We start from the raw sequence: 16,576 nt of genomic DNA, 5'->3' as shown, positions 1-16,576 counted from the left end.
TCACACGCATACACAGTCACACAGTCACACACAGCCACACAAAATCACGCACACACAATTACACACAGGAACACACGTGCAGCCCACACAGTCACGCAGCGTCACACACAGTCACACGCTCTATGCACACACAGCCACACACCCACACCCTCGCGGCACACCCCCCACGGGTCAGGGACGGTCTGGCCCCGCGCACGCTTTCCCTCGGGCCCTTCCTGGGCTCCCGGCGCTGCTGCCAGGCAGTAGCGCTGCCCGCCAGGTGGTCGCGCTGCCCGCCAGGTGGTCTTTGCAGGAGGTTTTCCGGCCGCACACCGGCAGACCCAGCTGTGCTCTAGCCCTGTCCAGCCCTCTCCGCCCGGAGCTGGGCTGGGCACCTGCCAAGGTCAGGCGGGGGCTCGGGGGCTTCCGGGCGTCTTCCTCATTCCCAATTCGGAATCCCAGGGGAGAAGCCCCTTCCTCACCTGCGCAGAGCCCCGACCTGCAGGGCAGTTGCAGGCCGTCCTGTGCTGGAGAGGGCTGCCCCCTTGCCGGGTGTTCGGAGCGAGATGGGAACACCTGGGCAAGCCCTTCCGTATCCCGTCACCAACATCTGGGGCTGACGAGCTGCACTTCCCTTCTACGGTGGCTGACGTGTCACAGGACGGGAAGAGAAAGCCCCTTGCCGCGCCCGTCAGGGGACCGGGTCCTAACTGACCCCACCACCAGCTCCGTGTTTATTAGACTACCTGAGCCTCAACCCCGTCTTTGCACCGGGATGCGCCACACAGGAGGGGTCTGGGGCCAGTGCAAGGCAGGAAGCACCCAGTTTGAGATAAAGTGGAATTTGGAGTCCGCGTGCGTTGCTGGTGGGCACGTAAAATGGCACAGCCACTGTGGGAATCTTTCTTGGTTCCTTAGGAACTTAAACATAGAGTTACCGTACGACCCAGACGTGTAATTATGGTACATAGTTACAAGCCTAGAGAAGCTGAAAGTGGTATTCAAAGAGCTTCTTGCATGCCATTGTTCACCAGTGGCCTTATGCATCGTGCCCAAAGGTGGGAGCCACCCAAATGGCCGTCAGAAGATGAGGCACCCCCATCTTGATCTAGAGGTGGAGTGGACATCACCATCCCAGGGTGCACAGGATGGAGGAATAAAATATGGATTAGAGTGCACTTAGTGATATTCTACTACAGAACAATCGTCCCTGTAGCAATGGAATAAATTATAGCATTAATGTGGAGAAAGTGGCCACGGTAGCTGCTGAGGGCAGGGAGAGGGAAGAAGAGATGTGATGTGTGGGGCATTTTCAGGACTTGGAGTTGTCCTGAATGATATTGCAGGGACAGTTACTGGACATTGTATGTCCTGCCATGGCCCACTGGGTGGACTGGGGGAGAGTGTAAACTACAATGTAAACCACTATCCATGTGGGGCAGCAGTGCTCCAAAATGTGTTCACCAAATGCAATGAATGTGCCACGACGATGAAAGAGGTTGTTGATGTGGGAGGAGTGTGTGTGGGGGTATATGGGGACCTCATATTTTTTTAATGTAACATTTAAAAAAAAAATAAAGAGAGAGGAAAAAGAAAAAAAGAAGATGAGGCAGTGAAAAACTGCTTCATAGCAGTTTCATAACTGGAATAAATTCCAGCCGTAGAAAAGCAGTTTCATAACTGGAATAAATTCCAGCCGTAGAAAGGGACGGAGTGCAGATGCGTGCTACGGCGTGGATGGACCTTAGAAAATCCTGCTATGTGAAAGAAGCCAGATATTGTTTGCTTCACTTTTATGAAATGTCCAAAATAGGGAAATAGACACAGGAAGTAGATTAGAGGTTGCCGAGGGCAGTGGGTGAGGGAGGACGGGTTATTGCTTAATGGGTACAGAGTTTCTGTGTTGGGTGGTGAAAAAGTTCTGGAAACGATTGGGGTGATGGTCCTAGGCCTTTGGGAATGGCATTACTGGCTGCGGGTTGCACGCTTAAAATGGTTAAAATCGTCCATTCGAGGGTTGGATATGAACATATGGTATCCATAGGAGCCCAATCACTTTTTTAAGGAGACATGAAAACAGTACGACCTTGGATACAGGTGTAGAGGTGAGTTTGCAGACATGGGTGACGTCAATCTTACCACGAGCCTCGGAAGAGGGAGGCCCCTCCTCAGACTTACCCTGGTGGTCCCGGGCCAGGGGGGACGCAGGGAGCAGCAACGAAGAGAGCATCACGGCCATCTCCAGCACGTCCATGGAGCTGCCCATGGGACACGGCAGAGCTGGGGGGCAGGGCGGTCACTGTGCAGACCTGGGCAATAGGCTGGGGACAGGGAGGGTCACTGCACACCTGGGAAATTGGCTGGGGACAGGGAGGGTCACTGCACACCTGGGAAATTGGCTGGGGACAGGGAGGGTCACTGCACACCTGGGAAATTGGCTGGGGACAGGGAGGGTCACTGCACACTTGGGGAAATTGGCTGGGGACAGGGAGGGTCACTGCACACCTGGGAAATTGGCTGGGGACAGGGAGGGTCACTGCACATCTGGGAAATTGGCTGGGGACAGAGAGGGTCACTGCACACCTGGGAAATTGGCTGGGGACAGGGAGGGTCACTGCACACCTGGGAAATTGGCTGGGGACAGGGAGGGTCACTGCACACCTGGGAAATTGGCTGGGGACAGGGAGGGTCACTGCACACTTGGGGAAATTGGCTGGGGACAGGGACGGTCACTGCACACCTGAGAAATTGGCTGGGGACAGGGACGGTCACTGCACACTTGGGGAAATTAGCTGAGGGATGGGGGGTCACTGCACACCTGGGGAAATTTGCTGGAGACAGGGATGGTCACTGCACACTTGGGGAAATTAGCTGAGGCATGGGGGGTCACTGCACACTTGGGGAAATTGGCTGGGGACAGGGAGGGTCACTGCACACCTGGGGAAATTGGCTCTCATGGGGATGCCCACTGCATCCCCAGGGGCACCGTCTGGGGCAGCACAGGGGCCCTGGCAAGGCCGGTGTTCCCTGCTGCAGTTCCAGAGCTGGACTCAGGGCTGGCGCTGGGATGCAGACAGCGTCCTGACCCACAGGTGTGGGGTCTGTGTCCCTTGCTATGCTCCACACTGCAGGGGCACAGTCCCACATGCTCCAGCACCATCCTGGGCTCACAGCATCCTGAGACAAGGCCACCGATATGCCGTGTGCCAGAGCCCACCAAGTGTTGGTGGATCCAACACTGTGCCCCTGAGTCCGTGAGTGGGGGTCCCTGCATGCAGAGTGCGTGGACACCTTGACCCCAGCTCCCCCTCGCTGCACCACAGCTGACGACGGAGGGTCCTGCTTCAGCTTGTTTGGGGTCCCTTCCGCCTCGTCTCCTGCAGGGTGCAGCAGAGCCCATGGGTGGAGCTCTCTGTGAGCTGTGTTTCGGGGTTCCCTCCACCCTGAGTCTCCTACAGGGTGCAGCAGACCCCACGGGTGGGGCTCTGTGTGCTTTGTTTCGGGGTCCCCTCCATCTGGACTCCCCAATAGCTGTGCATGAGAACCCAAGTTGCCTGCTTTCTAGGAGACAATGCACAACTTAAGTGACTGCGGAATGGGTGGAAATTACAGACTGTCTGAAGTGCTAAAAGGTAAACAAATGAAGCCAGATACAAAAATTAACCCACAGTGGAGCAAAGACCTGAATACAAGAGCAGAAACTACAAAACTCTTGGGAGAAAACACAGACGTCAGCCTTTGTGACTTTGAATTGGGCAGTGGTGTTCTTTTTTAGACAGACACCAAAAGCAGAAGCAAGGACAGAAAAGAAAGTAGATACATGGGATGTCATCATAACGGAAAACCTTTCTGCTTCAAAGAACATCACCGAGAAAGCAAAACAGACAACCCGACTATGTGCACAGCATATTACGATAAAGGACTTGTGTCTAGAATATATAAATCACTGAGAACAAAATAATAAAACGACAAACAACCCAACTCAAAAAATGGGCCAAGGATCCCAATAGACATTTCTCTGAAGATGTACAAACAGCCAAAAAAAAAAAAAAAAAAAAACCCAAAACACATGACAATGCAAATCAGGAAAATGCAAATCAAGACCCCAGTGAGATACCACTTCCGACTAGGACGGCTGGACTCAACTCAGATAAAACCAAGAGGTGGCGAGGATGTGGAAAAATTAGAGCTCGGGGCAGGACTCTTGGGAACTGCCTGGAATCTCTGGGGAGAACTTGTCTTTCCAGCTTCTAGAGGTCTCCTGCATCCCTTGGTGGGTCTTCGTGTCTTCTCTCTGACTCTGACTTCCAGTTCTGCTACCCCATCGCCTCTGAATTTGACCCCCCGCCTTCTACTTCTATGGACGCTTGTGATGACAGGGGGTCCAGCCAGATACTCCAGAACAATCTCCCATAATTCAGGATCCTTTTTTTTTAAAAAAGACTTTAGTTCAAATTCAAAACCTAACATAACAGACAAGGGCAGTTCAACACGTTATGGATGAGTTACTCCCCAAAGCTCTGTCTGGTCACTCTTCTCTCATCTAATTTCAACTACCAACTCAGGTGTTCCTCTCGTGTTCAGAAAAACACACAGATTCAATGACATAGTCAAGGGCTCCTCGTCAATGAGAAAAATTGTAGAGAAGAAAAAGCGTAATCATATTCACATCTCAAAAAGCAAATCCCATGCTTTGTGCCTTTTTGAGTTAACGTAGTACCAACTTTGCTCCTACTACAACCCAGCTCAGGGTTCTTACTTAATCACACCTGCAGAGCTGATTTTGCATGCCAGGTGGCATTTGCGCAGGTATCACGGATGAAGACTGGGCATCTTTGGGAACCGTTATTTCGCCAACCACAAATACCAGAATCGACTGCCCTGAAGCTTACAGGAGAGCCTGAATGTCGCTTGATGGTCAGTTTCTGGACAAATGACAGGATGAGATGAGAAGGACGGGGAGGAGTTGTGAGCAGGTGCTGGACCGAGAGACAGCTGGCTCCAGGGACCTCGGGCTGGTGGACCCGTCCTTCTCTCTCTGCCTGAGTTTGTGGCTGGAGCCGAGGCGCGACATGCTCTTCCCTCAAAGCTAACCTGCCCTTCCTGTGCCACCCCGTCCTTCTTCCTCCTCCAAGCAGTGCCTTGGACTCCTGGCCGCCTCCACCACCCCTGCCCTGACCCTAGAACCCAGAACCGCCAGCGACTTCTCCTTTCTCCAGAATCAATTTGTTGAGCAAGAGCCGCTGTGGGGAAGGCGTCCTGTCCATGCAGCACCGAGGGGCTTTTGTTTCCCTGGCCCCGGGTTGTAGGATGTGGCCCCCCCTCCCCGTCTCGGATCAGGCTCGGCGGGGGTTTAGGGGTGCCTGGGACCCACGGCTGAACGCATAACAGTGGTTTTAAGGGGCTTGGGGAAAGCTGCCCTCCCTTTTCAAAGTTTCTCCTTGCTCTGACTCTTACTTAGTTTACAGGGGTTTTTGGGGGTTGAACAAGAAATGATGGGTCACGTTTCCGCTTTGATATTAGGCATCTTTTCCTTCCTTCTTTTCCTTCCCCCTGCCATCCTTTCCTCTTCTTTTTTTCCTCCCTCCCTCCTTCCTCCCTCCCTCCCTTTCTTCCTTCCTTTCCTCTTTCATTCCTTTCATCTTCCCTCCCTTCCTCCATCCCTTCCTCCTCCCTCCTTCCTTCTTTCCTTTTCTCTTTCATTCCTTCCATCCTCCCTCCCTCCCTCCTCCCTCCTTGCATCCTTCCTTCCCTCCTCTCTCCCTCCTCCCTCCCTCCCTCCCTCCCTCCCTCTCTTCTTTCCTTCCATCCTCACTCTCTCCTTCCTTCCTTCCTCCCTCCCTCCCTCCCTCCTCCCTTCCTTCCCATCCTGCCCCCACTTCCCGTCCTGCCCTCCTTATTCCCTTCCTGCGCACGATGCAGGTGGCGTCGGTTTCCAGGGAGCCGAGGGGCAGGCAGTTTCCAAGGAGCCGAGGGGCGTGGCCAGGGAGCCGAGGGGCGTGGCCAGGGAGCCGAGGGTGGTCACCAAGAGCCGAGGGGGCGTGACCAAGGACCCGAGAGGGAGTGGCCAGGGAGCTGAGGGGCGTGGCCAGGGAGCCGAGGGCCGTTAGTGAGGAGTGAAGGGGCGCGCAGTTACCAAGGAGCCAGGGGGCGTTACCAAGGAGCCGAGGGGCGTGACCAAGGAGCCGAGGGGTGGGCCGTTACCAAGGAGCCGAGGGGGCGTTACCAAGGAGCTGAGGGGCGTGACCAAGGAGCCGAGGGGTGGGCCGTTACCAAGGAGCTGAGAGGCGTGACCAAGGAGTTGAAGGGGCGTGACCAAGGAGCCGAGGGGTGGGCCGTTACCAAGGAGCTGAGGGGCGTGACCAAGGAGCCGAGGGCCGTTAGTGAGGAGTGAAGGGGCGCGCAGTTACCAAGGAGCCAGGGGGCATTACCTAGGAGCCGAGGGGGGCGTTACCAAGGAGCTGAGGAGCGTGACCAAGGAGCCGAGGGGTGGGCCGTTACCAAGGAGCTGAGGGGCGTGACCAAGGAGCCGAAGGGTGGGCCGTTACCAAGGAGCCAAGGGGCGTGACCAAGGAGCCGAGGGGCGTGACCAAGGAGCCGAGGGGCGTGACCAAGGAGCCGAGGGGGCTTTACCGATGAGTGGAGGGGCGCGCCCAAGGAGCCGAGGGGCGGGCCGTTACCAAGGCACCGAGGGGCGTCACCAAGGAGCAGAGGTGGTGTTACGAATGAACCGAGGGGCCTTACAAATGAGTCGAGGGGCGTTACCAAGGAGCCGAGGGGTGGGCTGCTACGCAAGTGACGAGGGGGAGTTCCCAAGGAGCCGAGGGGCGGGCCGTTACCAAGGAGCCGAGGGGGCGTGGCCAAGGAGCCGAGGGGCGTGACCAAGGAGCCGAGGGGCGTGACCAAGAGCCGAGGGCCATTACCAAGGAGCTGAGGGGCGTGACTAAGGAGCCGAGGGCCGTTACCAAGGAGCCGAGGGGCGTGACCAAGGAGCCGAGATGCCGTTGCCAAGGAGCCGAGGGGCGGGCCGTTACCAAGAAGCCGAGATGCTGTTGCCAAGGAGCCGAGGGGCGTGACCAAGGAGCCGAGGGGCGTGACCAAGAGCCGAGGGCCGTTACCAAGGAGCCGAGGGGCGTGACCAAGGAGCCGAGGGCCGTTACCAAGGAGCCGAGGGGCGTGACCAAGGAGCCGAGATGCCGTTGCCAAGGCGCCGAGGGGGCGTGACCAAGGAGCCGAGGGGCGTGACCAAGAGCCGAGGGGCGTGACCAAGAGCCGAGGGGCGTGACCAAGAGCCGAGGGGCGTGACCAAGGAGCCGAGGGGCGGGCCCGTCGCCAAGCCCCATCCCTCAGTCGCCCCGCTGCAGCCTCCCCAGCCGGCAGCCGCCCGCGTCCCGCGCACCCCGGCGCAGACCTGGGCCTCGGTGTGGCCTCCGGGGAGGGGGGCAGCGCCTCTGAGCATCAGTCCAGCGTTGCAAGGCCCGGGGGCTCCTTCCGCTCCCCTCCCTCACACCCATTGTGGGTGTCCTGAGAAGGGGCCTCAGATCTCGGACCCGGGGGTCCCAGTGGACCCCCAGCCCAGCTCCCCGCCCCGGTTTCAGGTCGAGCGCACCTCTGGGCATCGACACGCACGTTTGCACACCAGGGCAGCCCCGAGACCAGCGCTCTGCGCAAACGGCTGAAAGCCTAACGCTGGCTCAGCAAGGACAGACGGAGATGCACCGCCGGGTGGACGCAGATGAAAGCCAGACCCTTTCAGGGCGGACTTCTGCCTGAGCACAAGGCCTCCCGCGCTCTCTGGGAAAAGGTCTCCAGTGAGGGTGGGCACTGGACCTTGGCTCAGGTGCTCGGGGCGGGGCAGCTGGAGCAGGGGTCATTGGAAAAAGAGGGGCAGTTGACCCTTTGAGCAGAGCGAGGATTAGGGTGAGGCATGGGAGGCACTGGCCTTGGACGCAAAAATAAATGGGTGTGCCCCAAACTCAGGCATCCAGGTAAGCAATATTTCAATGCTATATATATATAGACATTTTTTAAAAAGATTTATTTATTTATTTAATTCCCCACCCCCACCCCCCACCCCGGTTGTCTGTTCTCTGTGTCTATTTGCTGCCTCTTCTTTGCTTCTATTGTTGTCAGCGGCACGGAAATCTGTGTGATCTGCGTAAATGCAGGTCCCATCCCTTCAACCTTTAAAATAAAGAAGGGACAGGGCCTGCATTTGCACAGACCACTTGCCTCACCTTTATCCCGTTCCTGTAGAATCCTGTCTTTATTTAAGATGGCGATATTCGGTTCATTGTGGATATTTTGGCATTTGTTTTGACTTTTTACTAGAGCATTATCTATTACCTTCCGAGAGAGGTTTTGGGTGCCCTTTTGGATTTTGCATCCGAGGCAATCCCATCCTTGATGAGTCCTGGTTTTATCTATAATGCTGATTGTTTAGCTCATCGTGACATCTTTGCATGCACTTTCAGTTTTTTTAAATGCTGCATTAAAATAATATTTTATCTCTTCCCTGAGTTTGGTGCTCCCTTAGATGATGCACCCAAGGTAAATGCCTCACTCTCTTCACCCTGGTCCTTCCCCATTTCTCAGTTGCCAAAACCGAGCCGAGGAAGCAGACGTGGCTCAAGCCGTCAAGCGCCTGCCTCCCACATGGAAAGTCCCGGGTTCGCTTCCCGGTGCCTCCTGAAAAGACAAACGACAAGCAAAACTGACAAAAAGCCCCAACCCAGGCGAGCCGATGGGCGTTGGGGGTTGAGCTCCAGCTCCCCACAATACAAGGTCCCGGGTTCAATCCCCAGCCCCTGTCCCTCAAAAACAAACAAACAAAAAAAGAAAAACTGAGCCGTGTTGGCGAAACGGTGCTCACTGGGATGTGGAGACTGATGACTGCAGGCAGGAAGTTTATTGAGGAGCTCTCCCAGCGGAGGGGTCTGAAGATGAGACTCCAGCCTGCCCCTGGAAGGGGGTGGATATGACTTTATATGGCACATTAATAGGCAAACATTAGTCATTGGAGAGGGGGGTAGAAACCAAGTCGAGCCTGGTGCCAGAAAGGGGCCGTAAAGGTGGACTCTTCCGCTGTGTGGCTAGGGGGGAGTGGGCTAGGGGGGAGTATCCTTGGAATATGGGAATGGTTGGTGAGCCTGAGCCTGGAAGCACGAGGGTCTTTATTTGCCCCACCTCCCCCTGCCCTGGGGCTCCTCTGTTCATTCTTGGGAGGAGAGGGCTACGTAGGCATGAGAGAGTTGAGTCACAGTCTCAGGACCTGTTAATCTTTGCAAACCTTGTGAAGGAAACCTCTGACAGCCCGAACAGGTGGGCCGCGTTGATGAAGGTTTCACGTCCAGAGCTCACTGCACTGCCCAGCCCAGAGCGGTTTTGCAAGGGCACCTGCTCAGCGCCCCGCTTTGAGCTCACTTGCGGGGAGCCCACCTTCTTTCATGACCCTGAGCTGCTGAAGCGTGAGCCCCATGCTTGAGCTAAGCGAGCAGCTTTTCTGGTCCGAGACGGGAAGTCCGTTTGGGCGCCTGCCGAGAGGCTCGGCCCCACGTCCGCTTCATGTGCCAGGGACCTGGATTTTGAGGGGACGAGCTGAGCTGAAGCTCCATCCCTGCTTTCCCTGGGCTCCTGGGGAACCGATTCGGGGCGCAAACCCTCCCGTTTTCTGTCTGGTTCCTTCAAGATCCTGTGCCTCAGTTTCCACATCTGAGAAAGGGGGGGAATTCCAGCTTGCCTTCCACGCTTGCTTGCTGCTCGCCGGAGAATGCACCCAAGGCTGCCTCTCCTACAGCCTCCTCCTCAGCTTTCTCTTCTCCTTTTGGTTTCCAGCCGGTTCGGGTTTTCTTTCCCCTTTTATAGATGCTCCTTCCCCGTGCCCCACCCCTGAAGAGCTGGCTTTCCCCCCAGCAGGGACAGGACGCCAGATGATTCTGCAGAATCTCAGCCTGATCAGGAAAGAGAACCCCACAGTCTCCTCTGTGCCGCCGGCACTCCTCAAATCTAACCCGTGCCGGAGACAGCCCGGGGGCGTCTTGGGAGGAAGGCTCTGTGTGCCCAGGAACAGATGCCTCCTTTCTCCCAGGCTCGGTTCCAACCAGGGCTGCAGCTTCCATCCCTGGAGCACTTCACCGGCCTTCGCGCTCTCTGAACGCGATGGCTTGCCGTTCTTGGCAAAAAACTGGGGACCCTCAAGGTCCCCGTAACTTCTAGCCCAGGCTGTCAGGTACTTGCCAGGGTCTTTGGCCTGCCCAGATTCTCGACGCTGCTCTCCCTTTGTAGATGACGGCAACAGCCTGTTCTCCATCCCAGCAGATTCCAAACCAGAGTCACGTCCTGGGTGCACAGGGCTTGCTCCAGGAGGATGGGGCTTGCAGAGCTCGAAATGCAGCCCGAGCGGGCTCTTTTCGTTTGGGTCTCTCTTTGCTCTGGGATGTTCCCTCTCCACCCTGAGACCCTCATGACCTGGACCTCGAGCAGCCTGGCAGCAGCCACCAGGGCAGACAAACAGCCCTGCGCCACCCAGACATGCCCGCGTAGCACAAAAAATTAAAAGGAAAACGGCTTACCCCGGGCAGCAGGTGCTCGTCCTTCAGTCTGCTTCCCGCGTCCCCCACATCGGGCTGTCCCTCCTTCCAGCATGAGCATACTGATGGCAAGCAAATAGCTTCAAGTCCACTACTTCCTTCTCCTCCGGCTCTCCCTCCCCCACTGTGCCCATGCTTCCTCATTTGGAGCCAGAAACCACTGGGAAACTGCATGAACGGTGAAGTCGTCACTCCCAGCGGCGGCCCTGAAGAGAAGACCCTCGGACGAGCCCGAGGGTGGGCCACGCTCACCTGTGCACATACCCGTGCATGCACGTGCCTCGTGCCCCCGAGCCCAGCAGAGGTGGTTGTGACGTGGGGGGCATTTGCAAAGAGCCAGGTGCCCACCCGCGTATGCTGGAATTGAGACACAAAGTGAAAAGCGGCGGCAGGGAATGGGTCTCCCGCTCTCCCCTTCCCTGCCTCTGCATTCCTGGGTAGAAGTTTCTCTTCCTAAGAGCCCAGCGTGATGGAGCTGGGAGGCTGCTCACACCGGAACGCGGGGCGGGCGTCCTCGTCTTCACCGCACGCCTTGCAGCTCACGCTCAGCAGGTTCAACTCCTCCAGACTCACGGAGCATCCCTCCCTTGTCTTCAGCTTTCCCTGAGGAGACAGGGGCAGGTTCACGGCACACGGCAGGGCAAGCCTGGGCGGGAGAGCCCTGGGGGGCAAGGGCACGGAGAACAGGGCCCTTAAGCCTGGGGACAGGGGAAGGGACAGCATGGCCCGTGGACCCCCGTGGAGGCGACCCTGGGGCTCCTGGAGGATTAGGGGTGGGGGCTGGTCATGGGGAGAGAGGACGCTTCCTGAGACGTGGCACCGGTCGGAGCTGGCAGGAAGGTCACTCTGCCTGTTGCACAAACGCAGTGACTGTGAAAACGGGGTGCTGGGTTGTGCAAGCGCCTGGCGAGTCACGTACGCCCGTGAGCATCCGAGGAAGTCGGGGGACGGAAGGTGACGGAATGGGAGCCGAGACAGGGTGTGGCTGGGCACGGAGCGGGGTGGCAGGGTCTGCCCTCTCTGGGCTTCGGGGCTGAGAAAGTGCCGGAACGTTGGCGCCTTGCCCGAATCAGGAGGCGCGGGTGCAGGGGACAGGTGGAGAGGCGAGACTCTGCATTCGGTCCTCCGGCCGTGCTCAGGTGTGTCGGGGAGAACTTGGCAGGTGGGGAAACGGGGGCCACAGTCGAGGCAGAGATTTGGGGGAGCAGCAGTGGTCGCTGCACCCTGAGTTTAGGGAGTCTCCAAATTATAACACCGTTTGGTTCCCTGCAGCGTGAACAAATGCACTTGTAGTGTGGAGGAATAGAGTATGGATTAGAGTGGACTTACTGATATTCTCCTATGCAACTATTGTGATTAGTAAGGGAAGAATTTGTAGCATTGATGTGGAGAAAGTGGCCACGGTAGCTGCTGAGGGCAGGGAGAGGGAAGAAGAGATATGATGTGGGGGCATTTTTAGGACTTGGAGTTGTCCTGGGTGGTGCTGCAGGGACAGATAATGGACGTTATATATCCTGCCATAACCCACTGAATGGACTGGGGGAGAGAGTAAACTACAATGTAAACTCTAATCCATGCTGTGCAGCAGTGCTCCAAAATGTGTTCACCAAATGCAATGAATGTGCCACGATGATGGAAGAAGATGTTGATGTGGGAGGAGTGGGGTAGGGGGCTAGGGGGTTTATGAGGACTTCATATTTTTTCAATGTAACATTTGAAAAATACTAGAGAGAAAAAAAGAAACATTGATATATTAAAAAAAAAAAAAAGGTGAACCCAGCAAGGCTGGGCCATCCAAACGCTGCTCGTTCCAGAGCCATTTCTGTCCCTTGGCCGGCCCCTGGCAGGTCACCTCTGAGCCTGTGCAAGGTCCTACCTGGGCCACAGCAGATGGTCAGTGTGATTTATGGGGTCCTGGAGTGCCAGCTTGGCCCCTGGAAGGGCTGGAGCCTGAGGTTCATGCCTACGTGATGAACCCCAATAAAATCCCGGAGTGCAGGGCTCTGGGGAGCCTCCCTGGCGGACAGCGCGGCTGCGCGTTGTCACACGGCGTTGCTGGGAGAACGAAGCTCTGCCCACACGGCCCCACTGCGGCAGGACGGTGGACGCCCGTGCCTGCTCTCCCCTGCCTCTTTCACCTTTGCTGATTTTTTTTCACTATTTTTTCTCCCTTTATTTTTTTAAACGTTACATTAAAAAAATATGAGGTCCCCATATACCCCCCACTCCCCATCCCAACACTCCTCCCACATCAACAACCCCTTTCATCATTGCGGCACATTCATTGCATTTGGTGAATACATTTTGGAGCACTGCTGCACCCCATGGATCATAGTTTACATTGTAGTTCACACTCTTCCCCCAGTCCACCCAGTGGGCCATGGCAGGATGTATAATGTCCAGCATCTGTCCCTGCAGCACCACCCAGGACAACTCCAAGTCCCAAAAATGCCCTCACATCACATCTCTTCTTCCCTCTCCCTGCCCTCAGCAGCCACTGTGGCCACACTCTTCTGTTACTTTGCTGATTTTAATCTGTGGGTTCTTGCGGCAATGAACTGCAGCCAGAGAAGACCGTCGTTTCTGTATTCTGAGTCCTTCTGGCCAATCACCGAACCTGAGGCGGGATCTCGGGGACCCCCGACATGGCACCTGTTTGTGCTCACCGAGGCCACCGTGTCCAGCCAAGCGTCACCCCAGACACTGCTTGATATCTAATGGGCTGCGGACGCAATGTCCCAGGGTGATTCTTGGGGCCCTTCATTTCCATTTTCCTTCAGGTGCTTTTTCCCTTGGGCTTCCCAGGTTTCTTCAGAGCCCCCGCCCAGGGAATAAAAGGAGAGTTGGGGAGACCCACGCAGCCAGGGGAGAGAAGGGGTGTGCATCCACGCACTTAGACTGCTCGCCCTTGGCCTCCACCTTTAAGGAAACTCTCTAATCTCACTTTCCTGCTTCCTTTATTCGGAACTTACCTTTTTGACTGAAAACAACAGTTTAACCTTTCCTGAGGGTCACATTCTGAGAAACTAAAACGTCGGCGCGGATGGTGACGCCTCGGTCTTCCAGAAACGGGTGAGGGAGGAAGAGCTTAACTCCCCTCCACAGCTCCGGCTCTCGTCCCCATTGTCATCCCGGCTGGAGGTACTGGGGGGTCGGGGGGCACCCGGGCAGGGCTCGGCTTTGCTGGACGAGAGGAGCTCGCAGGCAACTGCAGAGCGTGACACGCTTGGCGAGTCCTGGCTGGACTGTTTGCCCCGGAGCCTCCTCTCCCAGGTGTGGGGAAGGAAATTCAGGAAACTGCCCAAGCCTCCTAAAATTCTCCTTCCCTGGAAAAGGAGAACAGCAACCTCTCCAGAATACCTGTTAAAGTCCGTCCATCCTTTGATGCCAATGCTGACGATGTGTCCACTGGCAGCTACCACAGGCCGAGAAGACTCTTTCCTGCCCTGTGGGACACAGGGTCCCGAAAGAAGCAGGTGAGCACGTGGACGTGGGGTGTTGCATTAGTGCAACCTCTCGGAGTGGATGGGGAATCCCTGAGCTGAATCCAAGGTCAGGGAAGCTCAAAGAGCATTAAGCAACCTGGCGGGTTGCAGGTGCGGTTTGATCAGAGTGCTGGCTCTTTGGTGCTTTGGGGCGCCTAGCTCTGAGCTTCCCTGGAGCCTTCAAGGCATCTTCCTCATGTCCATGAGAGAGTTTCCAACAGCCTTGAGGCACCAGTGTCCCTCAGTTGCATCCGGAAGGTGGAAAGAGAAGGGGAAAGAAGCGATGGATTAGGTCCCTGGAGCTGCCATAACAAACTAGCACAATCCCGGGGTCTTGAAGCAACATGAATTTATTCTCCCACCGTTGTGCATGCCCGATGTCTGACCTCAAGGTGTGGGCAGGTCCGCGCTCCCCCTGACACCTGGGGAGGGTGCGATCTCGCCTCTTCAAGCTTCTGGGGTTTGGGCCACCCTTGCTGCTCCTTGGCTCGCAGCCGCAGGATTCATCTCTGCCTCCGTTTACATCTTCACATGACCTTCTCCTTCTGTCCATGTCTGGTTCCCAATTCCCTCTTTTTACAGGACTCTAAGCACATTGAATTAGAGCCCACCCTAATCAGACACGGCTTCATCTGAACAAATCACATCTTCCAAGATCCTCTGACAGATAAAGTAGATATAACCCCAGGTACTGGTTCTTCTGAGGGCTACAGAGACCCACAGGTTCTATGGTCATGGCAGATGGAGGTCAGTGCCATGTCACTTGGCCCTTCTTTGGAGTTTGTGTTTTTGTGTGATGGAGCTGGACTCATATGTGATCTTTGTCCACAAGCCTCTCCTGTTACTTTTACCAGACCTGTAGTTGGTCCTGGGGTTTAATATATACCCAGGGGACCTGAATCTCTGGACTGTCCATGTGACAGCCAGGCCCTGAGCCTCAGCAGACTTGCAACTCCTACCCTCTGGTTTATTGGACTTACTCCACTCAGCTAACAGGGAGGTGAAGAAGGTCAACCACCACACCATGGAGCCAAGAGTGCCTATAACTGCAAGCAGGAGGATTGCATCCAGCATCCATGTGGAATCTAAGCCCCCTCTTGATATAGATGTGGAGTGGACATCACCATCCCAGGGTCCACAGGATGGAGGAATAGTGTATGGATTAGAGTGGACTTACTGGTATTCTATTCATGAATGATTGTGATTAGTAATCGAAGAAAATGTGGCATTGAGGTGGAGAAAGTGGCCATGGTGGCTGCTGGGGGTGGGGAGTGGGAGGAAGAGATGTGATGTGGGGGCGTTTTCGGGACTTGGAATTGTCCTGGGTGGTGCTGCAGGGACAGTTACTGGACATTGTATGTCCTCCCATGGCCCACTGGGTGGACTGTGGGAGAGTGTGGGCTATGGTGTGGACCACTGACCATAAGGTAAAGCAGTGCTCAGAGATGTATTCACCAAGTGCAGTGAATGTCTCATGATGATTAAAAAAAAAAAAAAAGACCCTGTGGGTCAAAAGGTAGGACTTGGGGGACAAATCCTAACAGGAGGCATCTCCCATGATGCTGGCCTGGCTGGAGACGGCGTGGCGTTGGCACCAATGATTTACACCCACCCTCACTGCCCACCAGCAGTGACAGGATGATGCAAAAGATGGGGCTGGATGGAAGAGATTCCCCAACTCGACTGTGCCCTGAATCCCAGCAGGAACCCAGGAGGCAGATTCTGACTCAGCAGGTCCAGGTGAGGCTGGAGATTCTGCATCCTGACGAGCTCCAAGGAGATGCCAATGCAGCCGACCCCTGGACCAATCTTCCAGAAGCTCTGGGTTGGAAGGACACTGCTGAAGGTTGACTGAAGGGGCTTCCACCATGGCTGGAATCTCGGGCAGTGGAGAAGGTGTGTGCAGTAAAGAGGAGCAACAGGAGCTGTCAAGGAGAATCATTGGGACTTGGATGCTCAAGGCACTTGGGGGGTGAAAGAGAAGGGGAGCAGAGTGGACCCCAGTTTCCAGCTTGGGTGTGCATGGGGGTCATTAGGAAAGAGAAGGACTGGAGAGGGGTGAGGGTGGAAGGTGGCTCCATCAGCACGGGATGTGCAGAGTTTGAGCTTGGGGGCTGTGGGGTGGACAGGCCATAGGGCAGGAGGAGGGGGCAGTGGAAGGAGGGTCCCTGTGGGAGCCGAATAGTGGAGGGCACGGGGAGGCTGTGAGTGTGCCACTCCACAGGAGCAGAGAGAGAAAAGACAAAGAAAGCAGACACCAGTGCCCTGGAATCTGGCGTGAATAAGCAAATGCCAAGAATGCGTGGAAATCAGGTGTCCACTCAAAAACCAGTGCGTGGATGTCCATCGCAATGGCATTCACAGTAGCCAAGACATGGACACTGCCCAGAGCCCTTCAACCAGTGAATGGGTTTACACTACGGGGTCCATCCCTACGATGGAATATCACTCAGCCAGGAAAAAGGATGATGTTCTGATTCACGCTAAAGCACACAAGGACCTCAGAAAAGCTGCTCCGTGAAA

At 55.8% G+C, this 16,576-nt stretch overlaps 1 protein-coding gene across 2 annotated transcripts in view; it reads right to left on the bottom strand.

Moving 5' to 3' along the window:
* LOC101416025 (granulocyte-macrophage colony-stimulating factor receptor subunit alpha) overlaps nt 1-10,646 on the bottom strand; it is a 579,672-nt gene extending 569,026 nt beyond the window's left edge. For both annotated transcript variants that reach the window (XM_071213447.1, XM_071213446.1), the window contains exons 1-2: nt 10,551-10,646; nt 2,158-2,300 (exon numbers count right to left, since the gene is read on the bottom strand). In XM_071213447.1, the coding sequence (XP_071069548.1) occupies nt 2,158-2,245 (88 nt within the window). In that variant the 5' untranslated portion in view covers nt 2,246-2,300; nt 10,551-10,646. The remainder of the gene's footprint in view (nt 1-2,157; nt 2,301-10,550) is intronic.
* Between the last annotated feature and the right edge of the window lie 5,930 nt (nt 10,647-16,576).

The sequence above is a fragment of the Dasypus novemcinctus genome, chromosome Y (assembly GCF_030445035.2).
Source record: "Dasypus novemcinctus isolate mDasNov1 chromosome Y, mDasNov1.1.hap2, whole genome shotgun sequence".
Taxonomy (NCBI): domain Eukaryota; kingdom Metazoa; phylum Chordata; class Mammalia; order Cingulata; family Dasypodidae; genus Dasypus; species Dasypus novemcinctus.
This window is presented reverse-complemented; position numbering and strand designations above follow the sequence as displayed.